Source organism: Anastrepha obliqua, chromosome 3 (genome assembly GCF_027943255.1).
Source record: "Anastrepha obliqua isolate idAnaObli1 chromosome 3, idAnaObli1_1.0, whole genome shotgun sequence".
Lineage (NCBI taxonomy): Eukaryota > Metazoa > Arthropoda > Insecta > Diptera > Tephritidae > Anastrepha > Anastrepha obliqua.
Genome location: NC_072894.1, coordinates 82,917,261 through 82,937,417, shown reverse-complemented (window position 1 = coordinate 82,937,417; position 20,157 = coordinate 82,917,261). Strand labels below are relative to the sequence as shown.

Sequence of the window (20,157 nt, the reverse complement as noted above, 5' to 3'; positions counted from 1 at the left end):
CAGTGGCGCCATCAGAATTGCGAAGGACCACTCCGAGCCGTTTGATGCCTAACGAGCTTTCAGACTGGATGACTCCTTTAACCTGATGCTGGAAAAAATCGCGTGAGCCGCAGAACTTAATATACTATTTTTGGTTTGGCATATATACTATTTTTGGTTTTTATGTGCACTTCCTTTACCACATCATTTTGTTCAAGTTTATTTTTGCATACCTCTGCTCAAAACAGATCTGACCCACTATTGCACAAACTGCACTACGTTAAAATGACGAAGTGGAATGTAGATAAGATTTTTATTACATCAATGAAATTTAATTTGAAATTCTACACACAAGTCATTAGGTAACTTAAATAGTTTGAGGTACAATGAAAAAATCCCATAAAAATCAAAGCACAACAAGCATTTAATTTTTCTTCAAAGATATTATTTGAATACCAAATAAGCCATGCGGTACTAAAGTTCATTATAAAAGTGCAATAAACAAGGCAATTAACCTACACATTTCATACGAATGAAGTGAGTAGATGTGACAATGAACCCTCGAAAAAAATTGCAAAAAAAAATTGATTGAAGTGAAAATAAAAAATTAACTAAAACCGAAATTGTCACCTTTCCATGTGCAAAAAGAAAAATACTCGTATGCATTTATGTAGTTAAAGTAGTTAAAAGTCGTTAGAGTCAAGTGACAGCATTTACTTTGCAACTGATGTTAATTTATGCTGAGTGCCGATCGAATCATGACTGCACTTTTAACACTTTTTTATCATTGCCCACTTGCTTGCATTTTGCAATTTCTATTTGTGTATTCGCGCAATGGCGCCCGTCAATTAAATGCAAGATTTGAGAAGTTACAAAGCTATGCCAATAAGTAGGCAAACAAAAAGCTAATGAAAGGCTATTGGTGGTTATTAAAACTTAACTAATAATTATTTGCCTTAATGAGCGCCTAGCGAGCACCCGCCCATTTCAATCATCGATACCGTTTATTTCAAGTATTATATTAACTGGTAATTTATAGCAAAAACTAAAATTAATGAGTTAAAAAGTGATTGCGAATTGTAAACCCATAGTTAAGTACTACCTTGATCAAAAAGTTCCCGGAATAACTGTTCGGTGATGCTCTAAGTCAACTGATTTATTTGCAAAAATTGAAGTGAGTTGAAGGAACACAACTCGTGTATTTTGTACAATGATTACGTACCGTCATACATCAGTTTCCATGAATTTTTGACCAAGAAAGAAAGGAATACAATCTAACACCCCTATAAATCACCTGATATGACTCCCAGTGGTTTTTTTTTGTTTGACCGAGTTAACCACTACGGGGAACGCCGAAAGGAAGTAATGAAAAAATCGAGTACGACTCTTTTAGCTATACCGGGAAAAGTGTTCCAGAAATGTTTCAAGGGGAGAATTTTAAAGCCGATAATATCAATTCTTAGGAATAAACTGGTATTTTGAAATTCCTGAATATATTTCGGGAACTTTTTGATCAAGGTGGTAGTTGCCTATAATAAAATAATTAACTTTTAATCCTCAACCGGCACTTTTCTCATTATTACTAAAGTGCATTGTAAATTTAAATCGTGTTTTCTAATGGAATGGCTTAAAGATGTTGTTTGCAAAGACTAACTTTATTCTCTAAGTTGTGAAAGGTGAAATTTCACTCATACGACATGTATAAAAATTTAAAAATAATAAATAGCAGCGCTAAGCACTTTTAAATCAATTTCTTGTACTTCTAATAACTACGAGGGTTGCTTTTCATATTATAAGCCTTTGTAACACTGGGAGTGATGAGCTGGGCGACATTTTCACCGAAAAGTTTGATATTTTTTAGCATAAACTTATACATAATGTTTGCACTTACGAGCTTTATTTGGCCTTTTTTAGTGAGTTGAAACATTCATCTCGCTTAAAAATTGAAATTAACTCGAACAAATTTTAGTGCGGTAATTTATTGTGATTTTCGATGCGAATTATCGAGACAGGAGTACATTGATCAGTTTACTTCAACTTTTGATATTAAAGCACTGTACTTAGCCTCTGCGAAACGCTGGTATATCAAGCCTCGATATGACTGCCGATTCTCGCAGGATGAATTTCGTGAACGATGTCCTGTGGTTGTATATGAAACAATCCTCTTATTTGTGGCGTGCGTCTTGATGTTGTTCCACAAATGGAGAGACCTGTAGTTTCAAGCCGACTCCGAACGGCAGATATTTTTATGAGGAGCTTTTTCATGGCAGAAATACACTCGGAGGTTTGACATTGCCTGCCGAGGGGCGACCGCTATTAGAAAAATGTTTTTCTTAATTTGATGGTTCACCGAGATTCGAACCTACGAACCTCTCTGTGAATTCCGAATGGTAGTCACGCACCCACCCATTCGGCTACGGTGGCCGCCAGGGTTTTCGAAATAGCACATTTAAAAATGGAGCTTCATGCCTTCTTCACTTTCCTGAGAAATAATTAGTGCAGTTCCCCTTTAACAACTGTCAGGGGGGTGCTGATGACCGGGTAGGAGGTCCCTGAGGCAATTTCAGTTCCCTTCCTAGCAAGCTCATCAGCAATTTTATTTCCCGTCATGTTCATGTGTTCTGGAACCCAGTTAGAGAAATGTTACCAGCGCACCCAAGATATTTGATGTCCTTCTTACAGGAGTTTACTAGTGTGATTCTGCACGGTAGCGTCGTCAAAGGCTTGGTTGCGGCTTGACTATCGGAGAAAATGTTAATATCTCCCTCTCTCTCACGTTCCCTACGCATTTTGCATGCCTACAGGGTCGCAAAGACTTCTTCTGAAAAATACTAGCAGTATTCTGCAATTGAAAGAAGATAGATAGGAGATTGGTTGATTAAGCGAAAATCTCTACTCCGACTCCCGATTCCATCTTGGAGCCATTAGTGAAGACAGGATTACAAGCTTCGGTGTAGATTTTCCACTCGATCCAATCCTGCCTATTAGGAAAGATTGCCCTGGCACAACCCTCAAACTCCAGTTTGCGGATGGAGAGATCTGTCTGAAGTTCGTACAAATAAGGTGTTAACTATCCAAAAATGCTACCATGTTCCTTGAGAGATTGCCTCCAAAGGCCAACCTCCTTTAATCTGATTGCACTTTGAGTCGCGCTGGAAATAACGTAAAAGTCGATGGGAAGTAAGTGCAGTCCTTTGCCCCCTCCTTAGTTTAGTGATACTATAGACCTTCCGAAGAGCTTTCCACCAAACCAGGCATCCATACGTTAAAATTGGCCATTACGCTGTACATCCACAGCACGTCCTGTGGCTTGGGTACCCATTTTTTTGCGGAACATAGATTTGCAGGAATAGAAGGCTATACTGGCATCTTTGGAACTGGTCTTAAGAATGTCGATGAAATTAAAGAATTTCGCGTTCATCAATCACACCAGCCTATCATATAAATCGTACGATAATCTAGGTTTTCTGCGTTTAAATAGTTCCAATTTCCAAGATCCGTATACTTTGAAACTGCAACAGATATCGTTCTTCGTTCGTTTCAAACATGAAAATGCTGAATTTATCTGGAGTTCTCATCATAAGCTTCTCATTGATAGAATCGAGAATACTCAAAAGATCTTTCTTGGATATGCCTTTATATATATTGTATATATAATTAGCGCCTACACCCTTTTTAGGTGTTTGGCCGAGCTCCTCCTTCTATTTGTGATGTGCGTCTTGATGTTGTTCCACAAATGGAGGGACCTACAGCTTCAAGCCAACTCCCAACGGCAGATATTTTTATGAGGAGCTTTTTCATGGCAGAACTACACTCGGAGGTTTGCCATTGTCTGCCGAGGGGCGACCGCTATTAGAAAAATATTTTTCTTAATTTTGGTGTTTCACCGAGATTCGAACCTACATTCTCTCTGTGAATTCCGAATGGTAGTCACGCATCAACCCATTCGGCTACGGCGGCCGCCTTCTGATCCCATCCCTCCCTACAAATCCCGTCCTATTTTTAATAAAGCCCCTTGGAAGCAGAAGGGCAATCTCCTACCTTTCTTTTATGTTTGACGTGATAAATGGCGATATTGATTGCCTTCCTCATTCCAAACAGGAGTCTTCGTTATTATTATCCTTTTTATATCACGAGCTACAATACAAATTACACAAGGTAAGACTCTCTTAGAGAACTAATCTAGATTGCGTATTCTACGATTTTATTTGCGAAAAAATGTATTTTTAAATTAATAAACTCAAAATTATTTTAGTATCTTTTCAACATGTTTTATTATAAATTATAGTTTTACTCAGCAATAACCTTTGTTCGTTACTATAATAAATTTTCCATTGGCCATTTCTCGTGATTTAACTAAAGTTAACTAAATATCATTCCAGGTAAATTTTAAAAATTCATTTCTCATAAATTTGTTTACTATATTTTAGTGTAAAAAAGAAAAAAAAATATGGAGACGAAGTTTGATATGACTTTTTATTTAGTTTGCGTAAGAAGTAAACAATTCACAAGACTTCAAAAATAATTGAATTTGTTTAACAATTTGTTTGAGGACACAAACACTAATGCAAACATCTTCTTTTAGATTTAATGCAAAAACAAAAAGTTTTCTTTTTTATCAATTTCATTGTTCAAATAATTTTATTATAATTTTAAAGCATTTATCTTTGTTTTGGGCAATTTCGCTTTCTCTTTTGTTGAGCGCTTCATTGAACATGATGAGTTATTACCAAACCACTCACATTTTATTATATCACACGCAAAACAAACTTGCGTAATTCAAAAATTGTGTCTTGGTTTTCTCCTAAAATTTAGCATATGGCGTTTTTATCCTACCTTCTTATAGACTTGTGAGTAAATGGTTATGTGTGTAAATGTATAATTTTTTTTATATAGGACTTTGTGATAGCAAACTTCCATCAAGTGGGTCAACGAAACCAGGTCTAACCTGTACGTGCTTCTTCGCTCTTGCTGAGCATTTTGCTTTCTGTCACAGCCTTCGTTGTAAATATATTTACAACCGCATTCCATACCGGTTGAGTTTTTAGCATTCTCGAGGCTTAGCCTATCAACAATAACCACAATCAGATCGTTATGTACTTTCCAGCTTTAAAAGCTACTGTCTGTGTCTTCTTCCGACTACTCAATAAGACTGACATGCCCTTTTTTCCCCCTAACAAAAGACCAATGCTTGTCATCTACTGGCGGATATTATCAGTGGAGGCTTTCGCAATATTTTGACACTCAAGTAGAAGTTTTGCACCATGAGTGCATTTAGGCTAAATGAAGCGGGTCGCTGGAAAAAAAACTTATGGCCATGCAAGTCTATTATTGTGACAAACTCAGTTGATCTCGGTGAGGACTGACTACATCGTCCAGACGGTAACATTCTATAGGAATTTTGCCACTCTCTTTCCATTTAAGGAGGAATGGAATAAGGGATTCTCGCTAAACAACTTCGACATTACAGTCTATACAGATGGTTCTAAAATGGATTGTGGTGTTGTAGCTGATACATAGGTATTCTTATAGACTTAAATTTTTAAACATCTGTGCGTCTCCCTAATGCCAGCAGTGTCTTCCAGGCGGAAATACTTGCAATTGGGGAAGCTTGTAGGCTACTAATCTCAGATTTCTCTTTTAAGGGCAATATCGCTATTCTTTCGGATAGCCAAGCTGCAATCCAGGCACTGGATTCAGCTGCAACAACCTCTATTGTGGTGGAACAAAGGAGGAATAGCCTTACCATAATGTTACCTAAATCTGGGTTCCGGGCCATCGGAATATTGAAGTTAACGAAAAAGCAGATGAATTGGCAAGATCTCCCATCTGCCATGTATAACGCTCTTGCAGAATCTGTGAATACCGATTAGGTGCGGGCAAGAGTGCACATTTTAAAGACAATTTGTCACGCATACAAAATTCTTTAAGTAATTCAATAAAAATTTGGTATTTTATTTTCTTTAAATGGACATTTGAGTGCGTTTTTATATCCAAAGCTAGCCAACATTGCAGTAGCGAGAGAGAGATTTGACTGCTGGAAGGAGAAGAACACCAACAATAATCGCAATCGCGGATAATGTGACCAGATGGTGTAAAAAAAAAGTAAAGCTAAACAAAACTGAGTGAAATATTGAACTAATTTTTAAAAAATGTATATTTTACAAAATTATAAACATTAAATTTTAATTAGAAAAAGCTAGAAAAATGTCATGAAGAAAGAACTAAAACTCCGAAACTAAATAACAAAACAAAATGCTAAATCATGTTACGAAAATGGTAATCTGGCCATACTGGTCACCAATTGTGTTAATATATTATGACGTCACTCATTGTGAAATTCACTGAGAGCAAAGTAACGGTACCACGGTAAGCGCCATCTCATTAATCTATCCGTCACGTACTTTTTGAGACAAACTATGTCCGAAACGCCAGTTCTTCGCGCCCTTAAGGGGGCAGATACTTGTAAACGGCCATATTTTCCCTGATTTTCATTCAAATTATTTAAAATGAAGAATTCAATATAATCTTTTCAAAATTGGCATACAGTTTATTTATACATTAAAATAATATACATTTTTTTTTTATTTTAATCATTTAAAATGGCGGATGTACATTCAATTCTCCCGGAAGGTCGCAGCGGGGCTTTTCAATCGGCGGGCATTGTAGCATCGGCGTCAGTGACCTGAATACAAAAAACCAAAAATTTTTTTGTTCATTAATGTCATAATTTCTATATGAATTAAAAAAAATGGAAAAAAACTCGTGGAATTAAATGCTTAAAAAAACAGAATTTTGGGGCGAATTTTCCTATTATTTTTGCTTCCAAAAAATTATTTTTTCGAAAAGTTTTCGAAAACTTGTAAATAAAAATTATAAAAATTAGTATCATAAAAAAGATGTGTGAACATTTCAGGGTGATCGGTCAATAACTTTTCGAGTTATCGTGTACGCCAATTCGAAAAATATAGTTTTGAGAAAAATGCGTCTAAAGTTTGAATACATGAAAATTCAACCTCTCCCAGGGCGGTTGACGATCTATAATATAAGAAATACTTAAATTTTTTTTCGAAATTTTAAAGGTATCTGCCCCCTTAATGAATACAATTGGAGCTTGATTTTTCTCTTGTTGTTTGCTAAACTTGTGAAATCTGTAAGAGTTTGTTGTTCATAGGCTTTGTATTTAAATACATAAATAAATATATAATGCTGAAATATACAAGTATGAAAATATAATATTTATGTATGTATGTAAATTTGTCTGTTGTTTTTGTGATAACAAAATATGACTCCAATCAGCACCATGAGCTTTAACAATTTTATTACCCACACTCTAATCACTTACTTTTATTATGTACATACATACATATATTGCACTAAGTTGTTTGCATACTAAATATATACAATATTACATATTATTTACTTATCCTTTGTCACATGTCCATGCTAATGTTTACAAAATTGTTTGCCAATCAATTTACTAACAAAGAGTTGTACTCTTTTTATGCTTCCTCTTTCCAGCTGTTTTCCGTCAGCAACATCAGATACACAGATGCATAAACCACACGTAGATATATCTACTACATCTATGTCACAATGAAGAGTATTATTTCTCGCTTCTATAGTAATTATGGCTTTAGTTTTATTTATGTGGTAAGTTGAATGGTGCGTACGCGTACTTTATGGCTTTTAAGCTGTTTGCACATATGTCTGTAGTATTTTTACGAGTATCAACTAGCCATAGAATATATACATATGTAGGAATAGGTAAATTTAATTTGTTTGCGACCTTAATTCTGTGTTTGTCAGGTAGCGCAAATCTGTATCTCATTCGTTGGCTTCTGAGAGTTTGGTAATATTTGTTGGTGCATTAATAAAAACAAGGCCTTCTATGCAGTGCTAAAATTAGTATGTATGTCAAAAGTTATGCCCAGATTGTTACAATTGGAGTACGCTGCCACGACATTGCCATTCGCCATTCGCTAAACTAGAAGTTGTGTGAGTGAATTATTACATTGTTAAGAACTCAAAATCGACCGGCTTTTTCAAAAATTTCCCAGAAGAACAGTCAGGTGACGCTCTATGTCAACTTATTTGAGTTACCTTTTTTTCTAGGTTGCCACATCTTTAATATATTTATATTCCCAATAAAATTTTCTCGCCAGTCCTTGACAGTTGTAAAAGTTACTCCATCTTGCGTAAATCTACCTCTGCACGTGTTTTCCACTTTTTACAGTTTAAAAATGGATTTGAATTTGTTACAACGAGTTTGTTTTAAATTTTGCCTTAAATATAGATTCAATGGGACAAAACCTTAAAAACATTGGGAGTCTACTTTGTAAAAAAAAACAGCTTTAAAAGAAAACAGCTGTTTACGAGTGGCATTAAGAATCAATTATGCCATGCTTCCATTTCAAGCAAGAAATTGTATGTTTTCATGTATCAAAAATTATATCTTATATCCACCAGATTTGAGGGAAATTTTGACTTATTCTTCGTGTTCATCTAGTTTTGAAATTAAGCACTCATATGACGTGGTCCACAACCATTTATCAATCACCGCTCGGCATCTGTTGTCTTGAAAAAAATATGGCCGAATTCTAATTAAACAGCACGCCGTACGCTGACTTTTTGTGGAAGGAATGGTGTTTCATGTTTTGCACGAGCATTGTTGGGTGTTGCCTTTCTTTTGCATACATGTTTAGTGAGGTGGAAATGCGCCTTGTCGCACGTTCACTTTGAGTTAACGCCACTGAGGAATCACAACCCAAAAGCAGTACATAAAACAAATTTTAAACGCAATAAATTTCGTACTGCCAAATGTAAAAAAACTGATTAAATTTATTAACTGCCAAATGAAAAAGTTATCGCATATTAAATTGAGGGATATTTTTTACCCCAACTCATACCAATGCATATACCTTCTACTCAAATATGAAAGAGACGGTATCAATAAAACGGTCCGCGGATGACATATGGCAAAAATAAATTTTTTGTTTATAAGCTCGAGTGTGTTCTTCGAATTTAACGATGGAAATTCAAAGAATTTGTTTGAAATTTTGTTATTCCAGCAACATCAGTAAACGACGAAAACATCGGAAAAGTAAAGGAAATTGTGCTTGAAAATCGCACAAATCGCAAAATCGGTTAACGCTGAATATTATTTAGACTTTTTAAAGCGTTTGCGCGAGAACATTCGTCTTAAAAGGAAGGAATTGTGGGACAACAAGTCATGGTTCTTGCATCACGATAATGCACCAGCTCACACATCACGTCTTGTTCGCGATTATTTGAACAAAAATGATATGGCTCCATGTGACTTTTTCCTGTTTCCCAAGCTCAAGTTGCCGCTCCGTGGAAAACATTTTGAGACAATTGAAGTCATAAAAGAGAATTCAAAGAACACACTCGAGCTTGACTTGTTTACAGTAGCACAGAAAACAAACTATGTGACATATCACGCTGAAATTTGGCATGTAAGCTTATAACAGTCCTACCAAAAAACAAAAAAAAATTATTTTTGCCATATGTCATCCGCGGACCGTTTTATTGATGCCGTCTCTTTCATATTTGAGCAGAAGGTATGTATAGTACATATGTAAGTGTGAATGCAATTACAAGTAATCTTTCAAATAATCTTTCAAAATTATATGTGAGGGGTTATATACAGTTAGAATTTTCAAAAAATCGATTTTTTTTTATTTTATTTTCTTAATGTACATATATTTAAGAATACACACAGAAAATTTAATATCGTTCCGTTTAAGCGTTTCAGAGTGCTTTTATTCTATATAAAGTGCTTTTCAAACTTTAAACGCGTTTTTCTCAAAATGGTGTTCTGAAAGTCGGTGACCAACATTACTCGAAAACAGCTAAACCGATTAGTCACAAATTTTAACACGAGCTTCTTAAATATATTTTTTATTTTATTATTTACATATTTTTACTAATACTAATTCTTACAATACAGTTAAAAGATAATATAATATATGTATACATTTTTGGATCAATAAATTTAAAAGTTTTCTCAAACAAAATTCTGGAAAATTTGCTTTTTTTCGACCTTCTAACTGTATATTACCCCTTAAATGCGCACTATGAGCAGTCGATTCATGTAGACCTAATTCTTGAGAACGTCGAGATATGGATATTGAAGGTTCTCAATAGAACGTCCAGTTTTTGGTCTGCTAGTCCTTTTTCCATCCTCGATAGAACCAATTTCTCGAAATTTGTTCACCAAACATTGGATTTTATTTAAAATTTTTATTATTTATTTATTTTGAATTAACGAATCCAAGGAAATTGAAAACTCTACCAAGCAAGATTAATTCGCTTGTTTATAATTTTTAACAGCCGAAGTTATCAGTCAATTATATGCACCTTATTGAATAAGGCTTGGTTTTAATTATCATGCTAATCTTTATCGATGTCTCGGCGACTGGATGCAGGGCCTAAAAACACATATGTATTTAGTTGCGGCAAAATAGGAAATTGTAATGTCGAGGACGTTTTAACCATCTCAATATTAAGTGACCAGACTAGATTGTGCTCCGAGGAATTGTTACATTGCAATAAGAAGCATTGCAGCTGTTCAGCAAACGGTGAAAATATCACTCACCTCGGGAAGGTTGACTTCGAAAAAATAATTTCCTTGAGAAGCTCTAAAAAATCTTCTTTTATGGTGCAGAATTAGCACAGGGACCAAAGCGAATCATGAATTGGATCAACGATTATGTATGCAATTTCCAAAAAGAATGATGGTTCAGTCTAGAGCCCAGTAGAACTGTTAAGTGTTTTGTGACAAGCCCGAGCAGAAAACTGTCGAACTTTCCTCTAAAACTTGGTACAAAAACCGAACATTTTTTGTACCAAGTTTTAGAGGAAAGTTCGACAGTTTTCTGATGGTTGGTATTATTTCAGGACCAAACCCATGGGGTCAGCATATGACCATCATTAGAATCATTGAGGACCCGATTTACCTGTCGTGCTTAGAGCACCCGGGTAGCATTGAGCATTTTCTATGTGAGTGTTCTACCTGGAGTAAGGCTACGAATTTTGGGTTACGATGCCATGAGAATGACTAAACTCCATCTCTCAAACTGGAGGATATTTTCAGATTCGCCAAAGAATATGGAAAATTCGCACAGGACTAGCTATTTCTGTCTCTGTCTCTATTCCATCCTATCTTTTTCTCTCGGTCACTTCTATTCTTTCCGCCTTAGCTTGGTGCTTCTTGACTCGCCTTTTTTCAAATTTCATTTATTGTCTGTAGACTGATAACAATTTCTTTAGAAGTAACTTTCGCTAGAGTCGAAGCTTAGCCGAATAGGTTTGTGCGTGACAATCATTCGGCAAAGCAAGGTCTCGAAACCTACTGTTGACATGAAACATCAAGTGACAGAAAACGTATTTTCTAATAGCAATCGCCCTTCAGCAGACTATGGTAACTTCACCGAGAGTGAAACGAAAATCTGGGAAATCAAACTTCAAAGCAATCATTCTTTTTTTTCAAGTACATGAGATTATACCCCTTTATTGGCTTCCTAAGGGTCAAACAACTGACAAAAATGACTACCTATTCGTTCTTCTGAACTCTGTGAAATAAGAGAGGAAAAAGAGTCCGTACAGTGGCAGGAAAAATTGGTTGTTCTTACTACCACCTTACTAAACTTTCGATCCCCGCAACAACCAGCTTATTTTGCATTGACTGTCAAAGCATTTCTACCCAGGTACAGAAGGTACACGCATTCTGAAAGAGCTGACAGAAGAAGACTTTTAGAACAGTGGACGATTTGCATTGAACATATAGAGTGGGAAGAGTATAGTATACATTGAGTGTGATAATTAGTCAATATATGCGAAATTATTTTAAGAGTCAGTTTAGTTATTTATTTAATACCCAGAAAGCGTTGCAGTAGCAATACATGCATTGGCCGCATCTCCAGCACTATTTCGGGAGAAAAGTTTATCAATTTTATTAATATCAAATCTAGTTATTTATTCTCCCATACATATTTCATATTTTTGTACATAATTTCTTTTCTCCACAGATACTAGTTTATACAACATCCGCGCACAGTGTGCCATCGTGTGGTTTATATGGAGCGCCACCATGCCAGTTTGTACCAGCGCCGCCGGGACAAACACCATCGTGCGCCCGACCAGGCAGAACCTACTGCGAGCACGTGGACAATTATCCAACGTAAGTCAATCATGATTATTATTACCAAAAACCAATATTGTTTTGGCTGGTAGAAAGCTGAAGACGAAAATCCTCAAAAATATACAGAATCGTTGAAGTAAATTCGGTATATTGAACTCAAAAATGGGTAATCAAACATAATTCTATTTGCAATGTTAAGGATCAAAATTTGACAATGCAATTTTCATCTGCTGTAACAATTGGCTCCAGCCGATAGCTGAAGCACCTATAGTATGTATATGGAATACCATATAACAAGTTAGGTGTGGTCATAGGTCCACTATGAGAGACACTCTAGCTAATAGACCATAGAGATATCGATCATGCGGAATTTGTTCTTTCATATCGTTACAACGCGGGGTGCGTCAAAGTTTCCTTCAAAATGCTCCTCCAAAGCGGTCTATCTTGAGCTGTTGCTTCGTAGTTACATGTTCCCAACTTCTTAAGATCGTGTTCCACTGGTAATACGCTTTGTTGGCGGCGTTGATGCGATCCCTGACTGCGAAAGTTGAATTACCTCTACATGCGAACATAACTCATAGGTACTTAAAATGCTGCACTGTTTCAAAAGTATAGGCCCTTACATGGAAATTTTGCATCTGTGCAGGCCGCCTCGATTTCAACAGATATTTCGTTTTTCCCTCAGCAAAGCCCTCGGCAAAGCGGTACTTGTTCTGTTCTCATAAAACCTATGTGTAAGAAGACTTCTGATTTCCGCAATGCTGACAGCTCCCAACTAATTAAAAAATTATCTATCCAAAGTGATGAATCTTCGTCTGGATAAAGTAAGGCAGGGCAGTGGCACAGAATGTGTGATATCGTGCCTTCCACTTCTTCGTTTTCGACTGCTTTTACAGAAGTCATGTCCTAACCTCTGAGCGTGTCTGCCTATAAGGTAGTGTCGCGCTATAACAGAAATCAGTGTGCTATGGCTATGCTTAGCTCTGGATTTATCAGGGATGTTGTGCGTTTAGCATTGAGAGTTGACTTCGATTGTTTGGCGATTTTTCAGGTTTATTTGTAACGCCATCTTTCATTCGATTTTCTTCAAAATCTCCTCAAAGGAAGTAGTTTTCATGTTTGTAGGGGTTCACCAACATCAGTATTCTTGTTAGGAAGAGTGGTGCCGAGTATCGCTCGTTCATCGGCCGGCAATTTCGCTCGATGTCACAATGGCTAGGAATGCATGTCACATTTGGACGAAATGACTCGGTCACCTTGTTACGAATGTGAGACTGTTCATGGCTTCTTGAAGGTGGTCGACTGCTTTGCGTGGGATTTTGTCGCCACTTAGCTGTCAGTGAAGATGTAGATATCATTTCCCGACATCGCATCTTTTGTATCAGTGTCATGGCTTTAATTATTGCCATCAATGCAGCCCATGAAAAATTACAAGAGTTCAGGAAGCGAAAACTGAAGATGTTCGGAATGTACGTCTCCGCCCACCCGGCCATCGAGCTTTGAGTCATCTGTGTATTCATGTATAGACCCGCCCTGTTTATGTATATATAATTAGTTGGAAGAATATTAAAATAGGTAACTGCAAAGTTTTTATAAATAAATATATATACTATAAGTGTCAAGGTGGCACGGGCGGTGCTGTGGCTTTCAACTCCCTTTCGCTTCCACATACGTACATACATATGTAAATCAATCAACTCTACCGCCGTATGATTTCCCTTTCATTCTCATACGAACAAAACTTTATAAAGCTGCCAATTTCGAATTTTTCACTGTTATTCGCTAATTAACCAAAGGCCAACGAAATCTGCTAATCTCCTAGCAAAACCACTTTAGACTACAGCTTAAACAATTAGAAGACAACGGTGTTGGCACCAATTTTTTTATTTGTTTTGCAACTTTGCCAATTTGTTTCTTACCTGTCCAAAGCACCAAGCCAAAAATATTTAATAATATTGTAAAAAGGTGTGGCATTTTTTTATGATTGTAGTAATTTGCGTCATGGGAATTCTGGAAAAATTTAAAGTCGGATGCTTTTTAGGATAGGAAATATGGTATGCACAGTGTTAGGTAAATGGAACAGGTAGGCTACTCAATCAGTACTAAGCTGATTTTTATGTTTTATATTGAATATTTGTGTATTCTTAATATTCACTTAGACATCCATCTGGTCAATAAAGTCGATTCAGAAGTGAGCCATGATAAGCAAAAAGCGCCATATTAAGGCATATGTATAAATAACTACATAAAATAAATACTTAAAATAAGTCTAATTTATAGGCAAAGAATTATATTTAGTGCCTAACGAAGCCGCCAAGCTAAGTTGTCAAACAACAAAAGAGAGAAATTGAAAAAAAAAAACATCAACAACTATCGGCAAATATAAAAACAAGTAACAAATTTTGATTACTTCCACTGGATTTATATATTCGAAAATAAAACGAAAATACAAGTTAATATGTAAAATCTATAAGTTCTTACTTAGAAGTAAAAAGCGATTTTCTGTCTGTTATAGTCGCTTAGTTCGATTTATGAGTAAAATGAATTTTTAAAGTCGTCGCTATCTCTGCAGTCAGATATCAGATTAAAGGGGTTGAAAATGCTGATAACCAGTCATTAATAGTAAATATTTTCATTATATAGAATAGGATTGCAGTTGACTAACTGAAATTATTGAAAAAGGAATTGGACAACAATATATACATATGAATGTATTAAGGTGATCCAAAACAAAAAAACATCCTGAATATTTATTATGAAACTCCGCAGAATTGGTCTACATTGCAAGAAATGATGATTTTATTTGGAAACAGGTTGAAGGGTGCCATAAAGGACAAGAAGCTTACCTGTACCATGTAATTTGTATCGAGAACAATTTGTATCTAAAATCGCTAAAAGCTAATATATTTTACTTATAAACGATATTTCTTTTAAAAAGTAAAAAATTAAATCTTTGTGAGTATTTATTCAAAAAGTGCCCCTATGAGCCCCGGTCGCCGTAGCCGGTGGGCTTGGTGCTTGGCTACTATTCGGAAATGCACAGGCTCGAATTTTCGTGCATGAAACACCAAATAATAGAAATAATATAGTTTTTCTAAAAACGGTCGCTCCTCAGCAAGTAGTGGCAAATCCCAGAGTGTCATGAAGAAGCTCCATAAAAAAGCGCTTCATATAAAACCATCTGCCGTTCGGAGTCGTCTTAAAAGTGTAGATCCCTCCATTTGTGAAACAACATCCAGACGCACGCCATAATAGAGGAGGAGTCCAGCTAAACACCCAAAAAGGGTCAATTATATATATATATATTATATAAGTATAAAGTAAGCGCGTAAATGGAAAACAGTGAATATATTTCTATAATTTCTAGTTTGATAATTTTTGAATTCCTTTTCATTAGTAATGATAATTTTCGTTAGTAATGATAATTTTTAGCGATTTTAAATATATCAAAATTGCACTAAAACAAAAATACTTTTCTTTTTTACATATAGCAGTGGATATGTAAAGGGTGGTTAAGTTTCAAGGGCTCGTGTTGATTTTGAATAAATACAATTTTTTAAATAAATTATTATCATTTCTTTTTATTATGATAATATTAGTATGGCTCAATTACGCAAGGAACAAAATATTGGCCAAATGGCCGCCGCGGCACACCTCCATCCGATGGTCTAAATTTTCGGTGACGCTGAGGCATAATTGAGATTCTATGCCGTTAATGTCCCGAATTAACTCCACTTTTAGCTCTTGAATTGTTGCTGGCTTATCGACGTACACCTTTTTTTAAAATAACCCCAAAGGAAGAAGTCCCACGATGTCAAATCACATGATCTTGGTGGCCAATTGACATCGCCGCGACGTGAGATTATTCGGCTATCAAATTTTTCGCGCAAAAGAGCCATTGTTTCGTTAGCTGTGTGACAAGTGGCACCGTCCTGTTAAAATCACATACCGTCCACATCCATATCTTCCATTTCGGGCCATAAAAAGTTCGTTATCATCTCACGATAGCGAACACTATTCGCAGTAACTGCCTGACCGGCCTCATTTTGGAAAAAATACTGCCCAATGATGCCGCCGGCCCATAAACCGCACCAAACAACTCTTTGTGGGTGCATTGGTTTTTATCATTCGCCCAAATGCGGCAATTCTGCATATTAAAGAATCCACTGAAGTAAAAATGTGCCTCATCACTGAATATGATTTTCTTCGAAAACTTGTCATTCACTGTAGCCATTTCCTGCCACCATTCTGACCATTGACGTCGCTTGAAATGGTCAAGAGGCTTTAGTTCTTGAGTCAATTGCACCTTGTAAGCGTGTTTATGCATAATGTTCATCAACGACAAGCGTGAGAGGTGCAATTGCTGGGCACGACGACGAGTTGAGGTGGACGGCTCTTCAACCACACTATCGCGAACAGCAGCAATATTTTCTACAGTGCGAGCTGTACGAGCATGTACTGGTGTTTTCACATCTCCTACAGACCAGGTTTGCTCAAACTTTTGCACAATTTTTTCTATTGTACGCACATTTGGACGATTAAATTGACCGAAAAAATCACGAAGTGCGCGATATGCATTTTGATTTGAACGCCCGTTTTCATAATAAGTCTGAATAACTTTAACGCATTGCTCGATTGTGTGTCTTTCCATAGTTCAAATCAAGTTTGTCTGAAATTGAAAAATGTCAAATGAAATGCAGAAAAAAACTTGACGTTTAGGTGTGGTTCACATTCAACATTGGCCCTTGAAATTTAACCACCCTTCTTTTTGTGGACCACCGTAATACAGGGGTTGCTATTTGTGTTTTTTTCCTAGTAATGGAAAAATGCTCGTTTGAGGTTGAAAACGATTTTATTGTTTTTCATTTGAGCCATTTTTCGAGCACTTTGTCCACTCGCGATTTTAGGGCGTTTTTTAAATTGTGTGGGTTCCCACGCGAACACACCTTTCTTTCATACAAAATCTTATTGATGCTCATCATACCAATACCCCTTGGATGCTTCCAATTTGTGGTGGTTGTAGACTTCTACTGAATCACAAAGTTTTTAAGAGAAGCTTTTCCATAACAGAAATGCTCTTGCGGGTTTCTGATTGCGTGCCGTAGGTTAAGCAGGATTAGAAAAAAGCTTTTGCTGCCATTTACCAATACGTCATGTCATCAGTGGCAGTCACGCAAACGCCCATCCAGCTACAACAATACAAATGCATGTACAGGGTAATCCATATGGTAATGATTTTTTTAATCATATGTTATTTTGACAGTGACAGCTCTTTTGAAGCAATGGCATAAAATGCCCATTTTTTTATATATATATATTTATTTCTGAAATCAATAAACAGTTGCTTTTACAGACTACTTATACGTTAAATTACAATTTTTCATACTGAATACATAGTACAAAAATATCGTTATCAAATAGTTCAATTACAACACACGAATTAATTGAGCAGAAAAAGATAGTTTAGTTAAGGTGAAATCTAATTCAGTAGAATTAGAGATCTCATTGAGTTCATGTAGAGAGCGAGCAGTATGATTATTGCAGGAATAATTGGTTCTGAACCTATTCAAATAGAATGAATATTTATTACGCAAAGACCTGGTAGGAACCGAAATGTTAATCAGTTCTTAAAGAGTGGAACAGTCAGTTTCACCCTTGATAATATTAAACAAAAAATATAGCGACAAAATCAATCTTCTACAATATTTTCTAATTTATTAAGATTAATTAAAAGTAACCGGGATTTATATCGTGAGACAAGGCCAGAGAAATTCAGGGAAGAGAGTGCAGCTTTAACAAAGACTTTCTGTAATCGTTCGATTCTGTCTATAGAGAATTGATGGTAAGGTGGCCAAAGAAAAGATCGAACCAAATATAGATCGAACAAATGGAGTAAATAGCAACTTAAGATTATAGGGGTCTGCAAAGTTCGGGCTATACCTTCGTATAAAGCCAATAATGGAGTACGCCTTAAATAGTTTGGTGGTGGGTGTTTAGCCGAGCTCCTCCTCCTATTTGTGGTGTGCGTCTTGATGTTGTTCCACAAATGAAGGGATCTACAGTTTCAAGCCGACTCCGAACACCAGATATTTTTATGAGGAGCTTTTTTATGGCAGAAATACACTCGGAGATTTGCCATTGCCTGCCGAGGGGCGACCGCTATTAGAAAAATGTTTTTATTAGTTTTGCTTTCACCGAGATTCGAACCAACGTTCTCTCTGTGAATTTCGAATGGTAATCACGCACCAACCCATTCGGCTACGGTGGCCGAATGTAGTGAAAAATGTGCATCCCCTAAATCTTTGATTTCTTCAACAAATTGAAGTATATCAGCACCGATCTTATAACAAGTAGGAATGATGTTGATTATTTTTGAGTACGAATCAGCTTGAAGACTATGTGAATCCGCCAAGTTTAAGATAATAGAAAATATTCTTAAAACATTCGCATACAGGAGGAAAACTGGCAAAAAAAAACGACCCCATATATCATTGATAAATAAAACAAAAAGCAAGGAACCCAATACACTACCTTGAGGTACACTAGAGGACGCTGGAAGAGGAGCAGACGCGCCATCATCAACAGAAACTTCACAATGTCTATTGCATAAGTAAGATCGCAGCTAACCTAGCAAAACTGAGTGAAATCCCTGATATATAAGTTTATCTAATATAATTGTGTGCGATACTTTATCAAACGCTTTGAAATAGTCAATATAGATACAGTCCACTTGTTGGCCTGCTGAGAAAGCTGCAATACAGTATTCAGTGAAAACGGTTAAATTGGGAACCTATAGTAAAACCAGCTGGTGATGGTATGGTGAGTCGATACTGACGAGAGATTCAGATAGATCTGTAATTACGGACATTATTTTTTTACCACTTCTAAAAATTGAAGTAACAACTATCATTTTCCATTCATCGATAAAGATGTCAGAGGCTAACGATTTATTGAAAATTAACTTCAGGGGCAGAGCAAGAGAAGAACAATGTTTGAAAAGAACGACTGAAAGACCATCAGCATCTATTTTTGTGGACGATTTTAGGGCTAAAATACCCTTCTCAATATCTTCCAATGACATACTCAAACACCCAAAGTTAGGAGAGGCGGTAGCATCTAACGGACAAACTCAGTTTGAACCAGGTTCATCACTAATATATCTTCGATTTTCCTTGAAATTCTGCTGGAAACACTATTTTAGTCAACGGTGAGCACTACATACGCATGATAAATGATTTCTTGTGGCCGGAAATTAAAGACTTGGACTTGGGCAATCTTTGGTTTCAGCAGAATGGTGCGCCATGCCACACAGCCCAAGCCGCAAGCGATCTTTTGCGCACCGAGTTCGGTAATCGTGTTATTAGCCATTTTGGCGATGTGATTTGGCCACCTCGGTACTACGATTTGACACTGTTACCCATCTCTGAAGGGTGACGTGAAGAACAATCCATTAACGATTAACGGCCTTTAACGCGACTATCGGGAAAACCACTCGTGAGCTAGAGCCAGAAATCGCCACAAAGAGCAAAGAGATCGTGTTCAATTAAAAATGAAAATGTTTGCTCTTTCAAATACAGTCTGTGTCAGAAGGAAAGAACCGGTTTTTTTCTTGTAACTTCTTGTAGCGTCAAGGGCTGCGACACCAGTGCTAACTCAGGTTAGTGTCGTTCGAAACTTTCCCGTAAACGCAACCAAACAAAAATGAGTGGGAAAATATCTTACTTCGCTGGAAAAGTGATTATAAATCAAAAAAGTTTGTTGTGATGTGGAATCAGCGTATAAAGTGTACAAAAATGCTGATGACTGACATCACACCCACTGCGCTCAGAAAAACTCATTGACAAACAACAAAACAAGCAAATGGCGTCACAGTATTGAACTGGCCTTCCCAGCCCCAGACGCCAACCCCATTGAAAATTAGAATTATGAAAACGCATAGTGCCAGAAAGTCAGCCCGCGATTTAAAGCAACTCGTGCGCCAAGTTCGCAAAATCCAGTCGTGTTTGTCGACGAGT

General features: G+C 36.5%; 1 protein-coding gene across 8 annotated transcripts in view; it reads left to right on the top strand.

The window, feature by feature from the left end:
- Window positions 1–20,157, top strand: part of LOC129242477 (protein spaetzle 5) — a 62,031-nt gene that overhangs the window by 26,282 nt on the left and 15,592 nt on the right. For all 8 annotated transcript variants that reach the window (XM_054879138.1, XM_054879136.1, XM_054879137.1 and 5 more), the window contains 2 exons: window positions 7,501–7,632; window positions 12,030–12,181. In XM_054879138.1, coding sequence (XP_054735113.1) covers window positions 7,576–7,632; window positions 12,030–12,181 — 209 coding nt within the window. In that variant the 5' untranslated portion in view covers window positions 7,501–7,575. The remainder of the gene's footprint in view (window positions 1–7,500; window positions 7,633–12,029; window positions 12,182–20,157) is intronic.